The sequence below is a fragment of the Phyllobates terribilis genome, unplaced genomic scaffold, assembly GCF_046119375.1.
Source record: "Phyllobates terribilis strain yellow unplaced genomic scaffold, ASM4611937v1 Scaffold_1__5_contigs__length_1240528914, whole genome shotgun sequence".
Taxonomy (NCBI): domain Eukaryota; kingdom Metazoa; phylum Chordata; class Amphibia; order Anura; family Dendrobatidae; genus Phyllobates; species Phyllobates terribilis.
The window spans coordinates 620,082,499-620,096,764 of NW_027362761.1; the positions used below are offsets into that span (position 1 = coordinate 620,082,499).

Below are 14,266 nucleotides of genomic sequence, written 5' to 3' on the forward strand. Positions count from 1 at the left end.
TGTCAGAGACTTACAGAACATATCCGGAGTACGTTCGGAAATGGAAGGAGCGGATGGCAGAGGCGTACAACATAGCGTCCAAAGTGGTTACGCAAGGACAGAGCAAGAGTAAGGAGTACTATGATCGAAAATGTTATGGAGCAGAATTGGCACTGGGAAGCCGGAGTCTAGTCAAGAACGTACGTGAGAAAGGTGGTCCAGGAAAACTTTGTTCGTATTGGGAAGACAAAGTGTATGTGGTCGTAAAGAGGAAAGCCGATGACAGTCCAGTGTATGAAATCCGATTGGAAAGAGGGGACGAGAAAACCAGAATAGTCCATCGGAATTTATTACTACTCTGTGATTATCTCCCACCACAACAAGCCTTCCCAGAAGCAGACCGACATCGACCGAGATCGACTAAGGGACCACCACAGACTGAAGCTCTGGAGGTGGATAGTGACCTTGAAAGTTCTGATGAGGAAGAGCACACCATTGTTTTTTTCGGACTGGCAAGGAGAGGGACGTACTATCCTCAAGAAAGTGAACTAAATCCTGAGGCTCCAGAGTTTGTACCAAGGAGTACAGATAAAGTCCAATTCAGATCTGATGATCGAACACCGGTCACTGAAGAGACCAATCGACACTTAGGAGTACCAGAATTACCAGAGCAGGTGGAAACGGACGGTTCAAGAGAAGTACAGAAACTTGCAGAGGCAGCTCCAAGATCATCTGAGGAAGTACGAGAAATGAGTGCAGCAGAAGAAACTCCTGTAACCGAAGAACCCATGGTATCTGAGGAACAACCCACCAGGAGGATGTCGACTCAAGAAGTGAGGAGGCCCGTGATGCAGATGTATGAGACACTTGGAAACCGAGTCAAGTGCCAAGGACTGTCGACTGGAAACAGGTATCTCTGTCTGCAGACCAGGTAAGCCCACTTGAGTGGTATTCACCAACGAGAGACAGTATGGACAATGTTACCTGATGGAAAGACTTGTTTTATCCTAGTGAGAGAAAAAGCTGGTTTAAGACGTGCGAAAAGCTCTAGCAGAAGAGATGCTGATTGTTTTAATTGTGTTAATTGTTTATTTCTTACAGGAGTCCTACAAAAAAAAGGTCTTAAGAATAGATTATTATCAATGTTTATAAATGTTATACCAATTTGACAATGACAAATTTATATATATATAGTTACTAAGCTTTCACCACTGTCTCAGAATTGGTCAGATTGACCAATTAAGACAAATGTTGAGGACAACATTCAAAAAGGAGGGAAGAGTGTGACATGCAGAAGAAGTGTTGTGCTTCAGAAGCATCCAGCAACTAGAATGGTTAACACAGTCACAGGAGACAGGGAGTGTTTTAGCAGAGCCCCAGGGGATTGTGGGGAACTTGTTATTGTAGTCTGGCTGAAGCTGAAGAGAAAGGTGGTGGTGTGTTATCTGAATCTGACGGAAGGCAACTGAACAGGATTCACATCAGAAGAGAAATTAAACACAGGTCTGATAAACTCCCTGAACTAACAGTGCAGAGTATTATTGGGCAAGAAGATAAGGACTGGAAGGAATTGTGTCATAGGGATCAGCTCCCTCATCAAATCCCCCCCCCTCCATCTCCATGCAGGATAAAGAATGATGTGTACTATTGTGTCCTTGTGAAGGAAAAGCCTGTGGTTGTGTATGAAAAGAAGTGTGCTGCCAAGATATCTAATCTATGCTGAATTATGCTACTGAAGAGACTGTAATACTGTGCCTTGTGAAGAAACTACTGTATTGTTACTGGAGCCGGTTGCTCAAGAAACTCAGACTGTACTGTAATGAAGATTGTTGCTGTAATATCCCTGAATTGCACTGGCCGTGCTTTGGATTAAATTCCACTGTTAAACTGTTGAAAAAGACTCTTGTCAGATGTGTCTGGTCAGCAATTGAATCTATTCTGTGCCTGAGAGAGGCTGCCGCCTATGGTCACCCTGAGTAACGGTTCCCCCAGGATTCCAAAGAATTCATGAAACACGTCTCGCCCTATCTGAACCTAGCGGCGTGCATGTAACACCATTTGTCCCTTGATCTCAGAGCCGACGGACTGCAGTGTAGGCCGGAGTTACTGTTACTTCGCTTACCCTGCCTGCAGTGCAGTTCCTCATCTTGGCGAGAGCCCCAGGCATGCCAGGTGACTATAAACAGTGTCCAAGTGATGAGACTTCTGGACTCAGGGAGTTTGGTGAACCTGCCAAGGGTCACATTTCTGCATGTGCTAGTCCCTGGGAAGGGGGTGGGGTAAGGTGTATCCATGGAGACATCAAGAACTATCCCAAGGCCCAGGACGTCATACGCACTGACTGTGGTTCCATGTCCCACCAAGTGGAATAGTCAAGGACTTTTTGCATGCTCTTGTCGGTAATTAACCAAATGGGAAAACCTATGTAAATATCCCTCTCTATATCAGGCTGTAAAACTTAGCTTTTAATATTTATTAAAGGCAGATTAGGGATAACATTTTAGTACCCTCTACACATTTTAATATAAATATTAAAAGCTAATTTTTATAGCCTGATTGTCAGGAAAATATTAGTATCAGGAAAATGTTCTTCCATATCTGCCTGACATAGATGTTCACCCCCTCCCTTATTCCCCTTCTGCTCAGCACAAAAGCCCCAATTAGCACATGCCTGAGAAATAGCTAATGCAAACGATGCCAGCCAAGGAGTGTTATAACTTTGTTAGGAAGCAAGCATCTTGTCTCTGAAAGACGCAGGAGGTAATTAAAACACAGACCTGAGATAGATTGACACCTTCTCCCAGGCCAGAGTTTGGAGGAAAGAGGAAATGGTTCGTTAAGTTCATAGGCACTCACAACAATCCCCGGCCAGCAGCCATAGCCATATCGACTCCGATATGATCTATGAAATATTATGAGTTCCATATGTCCGACAGTAACAGGACCCATATGTAGAGTGACCAAATCAGCCCAGGAATGTATAGGTAGTTTTCCAGGGCTGTAACCAAAATCAGGGAGCTGTAGCGCAAAAATATCAGAATGGCAGACTTTAGCTATGTGATGTGTGATATCTAAATAAAGATAAAATCATAAGGGAAAAAGTGGCATAGTTTGCACGCTACTGCTACAGCAATCAACGAGCGATGAGTTATCACAGAAGTCAGCATTTTTAATAAAAATGTACAGGCTGGAGACCGGCCCACATGATGTCACCACGAGGGGCATGTGGCCAGATCTCCCCTTAGGTATAAGAGAATCCATGGAGAAGACAGGAGCACTCATTGCCAGGGGGGGAATAAGAATTATAAGCAACGGGTCCTGTTCAATAACAGTATAATCCGACTGGAGAGCCCCTCCTCCACCTATATTGAATCGTCTCAGCGATCGTATAGTGTAAGTAAAGTTATCTTCTTTCCTCCTGTTTATTTTATGTAACTGCGTATGTATTTTAATGTCTCCTTTGTGCCATCCTTGTATATATTTTTCCTAAACACTGCCTCCCTTTTGGATTAAATATAAAATGTAATAGTCCTGTTTCTTTTGTTCTGTAATCATTCCCGTCCCCGAAGCCATATATGCTACCAAAACGCAGGCATCCGGCCAGGCCTGTATTATATTTTAAACATGGCCGGTGGTGGCAGAGAGTATTAATAATTGGGCTATCGTGAAGCTGACAGTGACCATACGTAAAAAAGGATTTCAGGCTGTGGAACACAGGGTGTTGCGCCATACGCTCACTGGTCTCTTACCGATACCTACGTAGAGAGTAGTCTGGATCGCGTGCTCGCGACTCCGGACGAAATACTGACAGCGTGACGGCACGGTGAGATATTGCGTGATCTCCCCGGTGTTGTCCCTGTGTGGTGATTCCTGACACTGATATAGAGGGATATTTACATAGGTTTTCCCATTTGGTTAATTATTTGCACATACATTCCTCCAAGGCTATTTTTTCCTCTCTGGTTGTGCTCTCATCGGTCGAGATTTTCCTTTATTCTCGGATTTATGGGCTAAAGCTGTAACACCCAGTAGTCCGGTATGTCGCCAGGAGTCACTATGGTAACAAGGTCACATGATGTAAATGGAGAATTTTCATTCACTGTACTGGCTAGAAACGAGAATGAGGAAGCCTCCCCTGAAGCCAATATTTCTGACCTGGAGGAGTCCCTGGACAAGTATGGGACTACCCAGCTTAGAGACTTAACAGTAAAAGGTACCATGGAAAATTTAAATGGGGTTCCCTAGGATCCAATAGTTGGTTTACGCAAGGGGCCAGGCATAATGATTTGTTTTGTCGTGGGAACAAAGTGAAAGGACAAGTAAAAGAGCGTCGCTCGAAAGCCCTTGCTGGTTGGCTCGTTCAGAAGCCAACCTTGAGGGTGTCAAAGTGGCAGGAACTTTGCCACTGTCCAAAAATCCTAGCTCTATAGGCTTTGATTAATACACCTGGCTAGCAGTGAGTCTGCTGAGGAGGCTGAGCAGACTGAATGTGTCTTGAAGTTAAAGACAGAAACAAGCCAGAATGTCTTTGAGAAGAGTCAGCACAGGTCATGTGCACCAAACTGCAAGTATCAGTGGTTGCTATAGACAATAGTGTTATGAACGTGTACACAATCACACATGGGTAACGGAAAAAGGTCTGTTCAACCACAGGGAGACACCGCACCTACACCCAACTGGTCCTTGTACAGACTAGAAAGGCCCTAGCTGCACAACTAAAAGCACCACCTTGGACCTAACTCCCGAAAAGGCTGTTGAGTGGTTTCTCGTACCTCCAGAGGAACCAGAGGGGAGGCTGCAACACACTGCAAACAAGGGAAGAGGAAAGTGTGAAGTAAAATATGAAAACCCAGGGTAAGAAACTAAAACACGTTAATATTGGGTAGGAAGGGAAAACTAAGGAGAACCAAAATAAAAGGAACAAGTAACCTCTTAGAAACCTAACAGTGTTAAAAGGAAAAGGTGCTTGGAAGGAAAGCAAACAGATTCACTGCAGGAATACAACTGGAGTTTATCAAACAAGGTAAACCCTTAGCTGAAGAGCTGGAACTCCTGAACACGCATACACCAAGAGGTATAGCCAGCAAGGAAGTGCAGTGAAGGGTGAACCCAACCAAGAATGTGATAGGGCAAACTAAAACAGAAAAATGAGAAACATCTGGTGAGGAGCAAACCAATAATGGAAAATAAAGACAATAGAAACCATCACATTTAGACAGGGAAGAAAGGGCAATAGCTCAGCAGACAGAGAAACCGACCACACAGCAACAGGTCACCGAATTGAATCCCCAAACTGAGCCATGATAGGTGACAGTTTTGTTTAACCAAAGTGGGGCTAGCTCAGCCATGTCTGAGTCGGGGTCTATACTGTTTAGTTAGCGCCTGGACAAGGCTAGGTATTTATGTTTATGATTTTGTTGTTTTGGTGCAGTGCAACCTGTGGAAATCAATAAAAACTGCACATGTTTGGATCAAAACTGCATTGCCTGTGTGAATGTTACCTAAGGCCTAATGCCTACCAGAGTAACTGAATCCCTAAAATAATTTTAACACCTCGGTTCCATCCATGCTTTTAAACTCCTAATCCCTCCATCCCCTCCCTGCTCCAGGCTCACCTATCCTTTCCCTGCTATAGGCTCTTCTGAACCCTCCCTTTTTCCGGCTCCTATGAACCCTCACTCCATCATCCTTACCCCCTACAGGCTCATCTGATCTCTCCCTCTTTGAGGCTCCTCTGTCCCCTGCCTCCTTCAGACTCCTCTTTCCTTTCCCTCCTTCAGGTTCCTAGGTCCCCTCTGTCCATCTCTCTCGCCACCTCCTTCCCTCTTTCCTCCAAAATCCATAACTTCTACCTCCAGGTTCCTTTATTGTTTTTGTCTATGCTTCTCTGTCCCCTCACAGTCTTGACTGTCTCTCTTCTAGGCTCATCTGTCTCCTCCGATTCCCAGTCTCCACAGTCTCTCCGTTCCCCAGTCCACAGTCCCTCCCTCCCCCAGTCTCGACAGTCCCTCCCTCCCCCAGTCTCGACAGTCCTTCTCTCCTGCAGCCTCCACAGTTCCTCTCTCCTGCAGCCTCCACAGTTCCTCTCTCCTGCAGCCTCCACAGTTCATTCTCTCCTGCAGCCTCCACAGTTCCTCTCTCCTGCAGCCTCCACAGTTCCTCTCTCCTGCAGCCTCCACAGTTCATTCTCTCCTGCAGCCTCCACAGTTCCTCTCTCATGCAGCCTCCACAGTTCCTCTCTCCTGCAGCCTCCACAGTTCATTCTCTCCTGCAGCCTCCACAGTTCCTCTCTCCTGCAGTCTTCACTGTCCCTCTCTCCTCAAGACTCTTCCTTCCCTTCCTCTATTTCAATTCTGCAACTTCTTTGCTCTTCTTCCACATATTTTTGATTAATTTTCGATCTGTTATGACACATTTACGCAAAGTGCACAGGACAGTAGTGGTTTCATGGATATTTGCATCTCTAAAATGTATGCCTTGAAAACTAGCTTGATTTGCTGTCATACTGAAGCTCTAGTGATATCCGTGTCCGTCTCCGATTCTTGATACATGTTATCTGTGACAGGTGACACAGGCGATATGTACTTGGTGATGATGTCTCTGACCTGGTGGGATGCCCTGCGCTATTGTCGCCATTACTACACCGATTTATTCAGCGTCCCAAACAACCGCACCCAACGCCTGGTGGCCGGTGCACTGGGCAACATCAATGGACAAACTGCTGGACTGTGGATTGGACTTCGCCGGCACCGAATTTGGGGCCACTTGTACTGGACAGATAAGGAACCAACAGACTACATGAACTGGGGAGCGGATGAGCCGGATGATCCCCTGACCAATATGTGCACTGCCATAGCCACAGATAAGAACTTCACCTGGAATGATCAATGTTGTGATTTAAAACTAAACTTTATCTGTTACTGACTGTGATGTCATAGAGCAATGGAATGACCCCTCTTCTTACATCATCACTGTGATGTCATAGAGCACTGGACTGACCCCTCTTCTTACATCATCACTGTGATGTCATAGAGCACTGGACTGACCCCTCTTCTTACATCATCACTGTGATGTCATAGCACTGGACTGACCCCTCTTCTTACATCATCACTGTGATGTCATAGCACTGGACTGACCCCTCTTCTTACATCATCACTGTGATGTCATAGCACTGGACTGACCCCTCTTCTTACATCATCACTGTGATGTCATAGCACTGGACTGACCCCTCTTCTTACATCATCACTGTGATGTCATAGCACTGGACTGACCCCTCTTCTTACATCATCACTGTGATGTCATAGCACTGGACTGACCCCTCTTCTTACATCATCACTGTGATGTCATAGAGCACTGGACTAACCCCTCTTCTTACATCATCACTGTGATGTCATAGCACTGGACTGACTTCTCTCCTTACATCATCACATTTTGCGATCTCATAAAGGTCTGAATTGATGTCTGTTTTACATCATTATGTACTGTGACATCATAGATCACAGGACTAACACTTCCTACATCATCAGCTTCATCACTTGAGTTTATCTCTGATTTAATAAATGATATGCTTTCCTTATTTCAGGGTTTTTCTCTATATCTTATTGTGTTTCCATTATACCAAGTTGCCACAAAGTCTGAACTATTACAATGGTTACCGATAGCGATGCAAATTGTATGGGGGGCTTTAGTCAAACACTTCTTTGGTGGATATATATGGCCACATTAAGATGGCTGTATTTCCAGTCATTGTGTTGTCTATAACAGCAATAAATAGCACATTGACCCTCTAATGATCTATTGACAAGTACCTGGTGCCTTCACACTATCACTCATGCCACATACTGCCCCATACTGTGCCCTCACGCTATCACTCCTGCCACATACTGCCCCATACTGTGCCCTCACGCTATCACTCCTGCCACATACTGCCCCATACTGTGCCCTCACGCTATCACTCCTGCCACATACTGCCCCATACTGTGCCCTCACGCTATCACTCCTGCCACATACTGCCCCTTACTGTGCCCTCACGCTATCACTCCTGCCACATACTGCCCCATACTGTGCCCTCACGCTATCACTCCTGCCACATACTGCCCCATACTGTGCCTTCATGCTATCACTCCTGCCACATACTGCCCCATACTGTGCCCTCACGCTATCACTCCTGCCACATACTGCCCCATACTGTGCCCTCACGCTATCACTCCTGCCACATACTGCCCCATACTGTGCCCTCATGCTATCACTCCTGCCACATACTGCCCCACACTGTGCCCTCACGCTATCACTCCTGCCACATACTGCCCCTTACTGTGCCCTCACGCTATCACTCCTGCCACATACTGCCCCATACTGTGCCCTCATGCTATCACTCCTGCCACATACTGCCCCATACTGTGCCCTCACGCTATCACTCCTGCCACATACTGCCCCATACTGTGCCCTCACGCTATCACTCCTGCCGCATACTGCCCAATACTGTGCCCTCACGCTATCACTCCTGCCACAAACTGCCCCTTACTGTGCCTTCACACTATCACTCCTGCCACATACTGCCCCATACTGTGCCCTCACGCTATCACTCCTGCCACATACTGCCCCATACTGTGCCTTCACACTATCACTCCTGCCACATACTGCCCCTTACTGTGCCCTCACACTATCACTCCTGCCACATACTGCCCCATACTGTGCCCTCACGCTATCACTCCTGCCACATACTGCCCCATACTGTGCCCTCACGCTATCACTCCTGCCACATACTGCCCCTTACTGTGCCCTCACGCTATCACTCCTGCCACATACTGCCCCATACTGTACCTTCACGCTATCACTCCTGCCACATACTGCCCCTTACTGTGCCCTCACGCTATCACTCCTGCCACATACTGCCCCATACTGTGCCCTCACGCTATCACTCCTGCCACATACTGCCCCATACTGTGCCCTCACGCTATCACTCCTGCCACATACTGCCCCATACTGTGCCCTCACGCTATCACTCCTGCCACATACTGCCCCTTACTGTGCCCTCACGCTATCACTCCTGCCACATACTGCCCCATACTGTGCCTTCACGCTGTCACTCCTGCCACATACTGCCCCATACTGTGCCCTCACGCTATCACTCCTGCCACATACTGCCCCATACTGTGCCCTCACACTATCACTCCTGCCACATACTGCCCCATACTGTGCCCTCACACTATCACTCATGCCACATACTGCCCCATACTGTGCCCTCACGCTATCACTCCTGCCACATACTGCCCCATACTGTGCCCTCACGCTATCACTCCTGCCACATACTGCCCCATACTGTGCCCTCACGCTATCACTCCTGCCACATACTGCCCCATACTGTGCCCTCACGCTATCACTCCTGCCACATACTGCCCTATACTGTGCCCTCACGCTATCACTCCTGCCACATACTGCCCTATACTGTGCCCTCACGCTATCACTCCTGCCACATACTGCCCCTTACTGTGCCCTCACGCTATCACTCCTGCCACATACTGCCCCATACTGTGCCCTCACGCTATCACTCCTGCCACATACTGCCCCATACTGTGCCCTCACGCTATCACTCCTGCCACATACTGCCCCATACTGTGCCCTCACGCTATCACTCCTGCCACATACTGCCCCATACTGTGCCCTCACGCTATCACTCCTGCCACATACTGCCCCTTACTGTGCCCTCACACTATCACTCCTGCCACATACTGCCCCTTACTGTGCCCTCACGCTATCACTCCTGCCACATACTGACCCTTACTGTGCCCTCACACTATCACTCCTGCCACATACTGCCCCATATTGTGCCCTCACGCTATCACTCCTGCCACATACTGCCCCATACTGTGCCCTCACGCTATCACTCCTGCCACATACTGCCCCTTACTATGCCCTCACGCTATCACTCCTGCCACATACTGCCCCTATACTGTGCCCTCACGCTATCACTCCTGCCACATACTGCCCCATACTGTGCCTTCACGCTATCACTCCTGCCACATACTGCCCCATACTGTGCCCTCACGCTATCACTCCTGCCACATACTGCCCCATACTGTGCCCTCACGCTATCACTCCTGCCACATACTGCCCCATACTGTGCCCTCACGCTATCACTCCTGCCACATACTGCCCCATACTGTGCCCTCATGCTATCACTCCTGCCACATACTGCCCCTTACTGTGCCCTCATGCTATCACTCCTGCCACATACTGCCCCTTACTGTGCCCTCACGCTATCACTCCTGCCACATACTGCCCCATACTGTGCCCTCATGCTATCACTCCTGCCACATACTGCCCCATACTGTGCCCTCACGCTATCACTCCTGCCACATACTGCCCCATACTGTGCCCTCACGCTATCACTCCTGCCACATACTGCCCCTTACTGTGCCCTCACGCTATCACTCCTGCCACATACTGCCCCATACTGTGCCTTCACGCTATCACTCCTGCCACATACTGCCCCTTACTGAGCCCTCACGCTATCACTCCTGCCACATACTGCCCCATACTGTGCCCTCACGCTATCACTCCTGCCACATACTGCCCCATACTGTGCCCTCACGCTATCACTCCTGCCACATACTGCCCCATACTGTGCCCTCACGCTACCACTCCTGCCACATACTGCCCCATACTGTGCCCTCACGCTATCACTCCTTCCACATACTGCCCCATACTGTGCCCTCACGCTATCACTCCTGCCACATACTGCCCCATACTGTGCCTTCATGCTATCACTCCTGTCACATACTGCCCCATACTGTGCCCTCACATTATCACTCCTGCCACATACTGCCCCATACTGTGCCTTCACGCTATCACTCCTGCCACATACTGCCCCATACTGTGCCCTCACGCTATCACTCATGCCACATACTGACCCATACTGTGCCCTCACGCTATCACTCCTGCCACATACTGCCCCATACTGTGCCCTCACGCTATCACTCCTGCCACATACTGCCCCATACTGTGCCCTCACGCTATCACTCCTGCCACATACTGCCCCATACCGTGCCCTCACGCTATCACTTCTGCCACATACTGCCCCATACTTTGCCCTCACACTATCACTCCTGCCACATACTGCCCCATACTGTGCTCTCACGCTATCACTCCTGCCACATTCTGCCCCATACTGTGCCCTCACGCTATCACTCCTGCCACATACTGCCCCATACTGTGCCCTCACGCTATCACTCCTGCCACATACTGCCCCATACTGTGCCTTCATGATATCACTCCTGCCACATACTGCCCCATACTGTGCCCTCACATTATCACTCCTGCCACATACTGCCCCATACTGTGCCTTCACGCTATCACTCCTGCCACATACTGCCCCATACTGTGCCCTCACGCTATCACTCCTGCCACATACTGCCCTATACTGTGCCCTCACGCTATCACTCCTGCCACATACTGCCCAATACTGTGCCCTCACGCTATCACTCCTGCAACATACTGCCCCATACTGTGCCCTCACGCTATCACTCCTGCCACATACTGCCCCATACTGTGCCCTCACGCTATCACTCCTGCCACATACTGCCACATACTGTGCCCTCACGCTATCACTCCTGCCACATACTGCCCCATACTGTGCCCTCACGCTATCACTCCTGCCACATACTGACCCATACCGTGTCCTCACGCTATCACTCCTGCCACATACTGCCCCATACTGTGCCCTCACACTATCACTCCTGCCACATACTGCCCCATACTGTGCTCTCACGCTATCACTCCTGCCACATTCTGCCCCATACTGTGCCCTCACGCTATCACTCCTGCCACATACTGCCCCATACTGTGCCCTCTCGCTATCACTCCTGCCACATACTGCCCCATACTGTGCCCTCACGCTATCACTCCTGCCACATACTGCCCCATACTGTGCCCTCACGCTATCACTCCTGCCACATACTGCCCCATACTGTGCCCTCACGCTATCACTCCTGCCACATACTGCCCCATACTGTGCCCTCACGCTATCACTCCTTCCACATACTGCCCATACTGTGCCCTCACGCTATCACTCCTGCCACATACTGCCCCATACTGTGCGTTCACGCTGTCACTCCTGCCACATACTGCCCCATACTGTGCCTTCACGCTATCACTCCTGCCACATACTGCCCCATACTGTGCCCTCACACTATCACTCCTGTCACATACAGCCCCATACTGTGCCCTCACACTATCACTCCTGCCACATACTGTCCCATACTGTGTCCTCACGCTATCACTCCTGCCACATACTGCCCCATACTGTGCCCTCACGCTATCACTCCTGCCACATACTGCCCCATACTGTGCCCTCACACTATCACTCCTGCCACATACTGCCCCATACTGTGCCCTCACACTATCACTCCTGCCACATACTGCCCCATACTGTGCCCTCACGCTATCACTCCTGCCACATACTGCCCCATATTGTGCCCTCACGCTATCACTCCTGCCACATACTGCCCCATACTGTGCCCTCACGCTATCACTCCTGCCACATACTGCCCCATACTGTGCCCTCAACCTATCATTCCTTCCACATACTGCCCCATACTGTGCCCTCACGCTATCACTCCTGCCACATACTGCTCCATACTGTGCCTTCACGCTGTCACTCCTGCCACATACTGCCCCATACTGTGCCCTCTCGCTATCACTCCTGCCACATACTGCCCCATACTGTGCCCTCACGCTATCACTCCTGCCACATACTGCCCCATACTGTGCCCTCACGCTATCACTCCTTCCACATACTGCCCATACTGTGCCCTCACGCTATCACTCCTGCCACATACTGCCCCATACTGTGAGTTCACGCTGTCACTCCTGCCACATACTGCCCCATACTGTGCCTTCACGCTATCACTCCTGCCACATACTGCCCCATACTGTGCCCTCACACTATCACTCCTGTCACATACAGCCCCATACTGTGCCCTCACACTATCACTCCTGCCACATACTGTCCCATACTGTGTCCTCACGCTATCACTCCTGCCACATACTGCCCCATACTGTGCCCTCACGCTATCACTCCTGCCACATACTGCCCCATACTGTGCCCTCACACTATCACTCCTGCCACATACTGCCCCATACTGTGCCCTCACACTATCACTCCTGCCACATACTGCCCCATACTGTGCCCTCACGCTATCACTCCTGCCACATACTGCCCCATACTGTGCCCTCACGCTATCACTCCTGCCACATACTGCCCCATACTGTGCCCTCACGCTATCACTCCTGCCACATACTGCCCCATACTGTGCCCTCAACCTATCATTCCTTCCACATACTGCCCCATACTGTGCCCTCACGCTATCACTCCTGCCACATACTGCTCCATACTGTGCCTTCACGCTGTCACTCCTGCCACATACTTCCCCATACTGTGCCTTCACGCTATCACTCCTGCCACATACTGTGCCCTCACGCTATCACTCCTGCCACATACTGCCCCATACTGTGGCCTCACACTATCACTCCTGCCACATACTGCCCCATACTGTGCCCTCACGCTATCAATCCTGCCACATACTGCCCCTTACTGTGCCCTCATGCTATCACTCCTGCCACATACTGCCCCATACTGTGCCCTCACACTATCACTCCTGCCACATACTGGCCCATACTGTGCCCTCACGCTATCACTCCTGCCACATACTGCCCCATACTGTGCCCTCACGCTATCACTCCTGCCACATACTGCCCCATACTGTGCCCTCACGCTATCACTCCTGCCACATACTGCCCCATACTGTGCCCTCACGCTATCACTCCTGCCACATACTGCCCCATACTGTGCCCTCACGCTATCACTCCTGCCACATACTGCCCCATACTGTGCCCTCACGCTATCACTCCTGCCACATACTGCCTCATACTGTGCCCTCACACTATCACTCTTGTCACATACTGCCCCATACTGTGCCCTCACGCTATCACTCCTGCCACATACTGCTCCATACTGTGCCTTCACGCTATCACTCCTGCCACATACTGCCCCATACTGTGCCCTCACACTATCACTCCTGCCACATACTGCCCCATACTGTGCCCTCACACTATCACTCCTGCCACATACTGCCCCATACTGTGCCCTCACGCTATCACTTCTGCCACATACTGCTCCATACTGTGCTCTCACACTATCACTCCTGCCACATACTGCCCCATACTGTGCCCTCACACTATCACTCCTGCCACATACTGCCCCATACTGTGCCCTCACGTTATCACT

At 49.8% G+C, this 14,266-nt stretch overlaps 1 protein-coding gene across 1 annotated transcript in view; it reads left to right on the plus strand.

Moving 5' to 3' along the window:
- Window positions 1–7,377, plus strand: part of LOC141169763 (uncharacterized) — a 67,272-nt gene extending 59,895 nt beyond the window's left edge. Inside the window, exon 3 of the mRNA XM_073655120.1 lies at window positions 6,545–7,377. Within this exon, the coding sequence (XP_073511221.1) occupies window positions 6,545–6,903 (359 nt within the window). The 3' untranslated portion in view covers window positions 6,904–7,377. The remainder of the gene's footprint in view (window positions 1–6,544) is intronic.
- The last annotated feature ends 6,889 nt before the right edge of the window (window positions 7,378–14,266 follow it).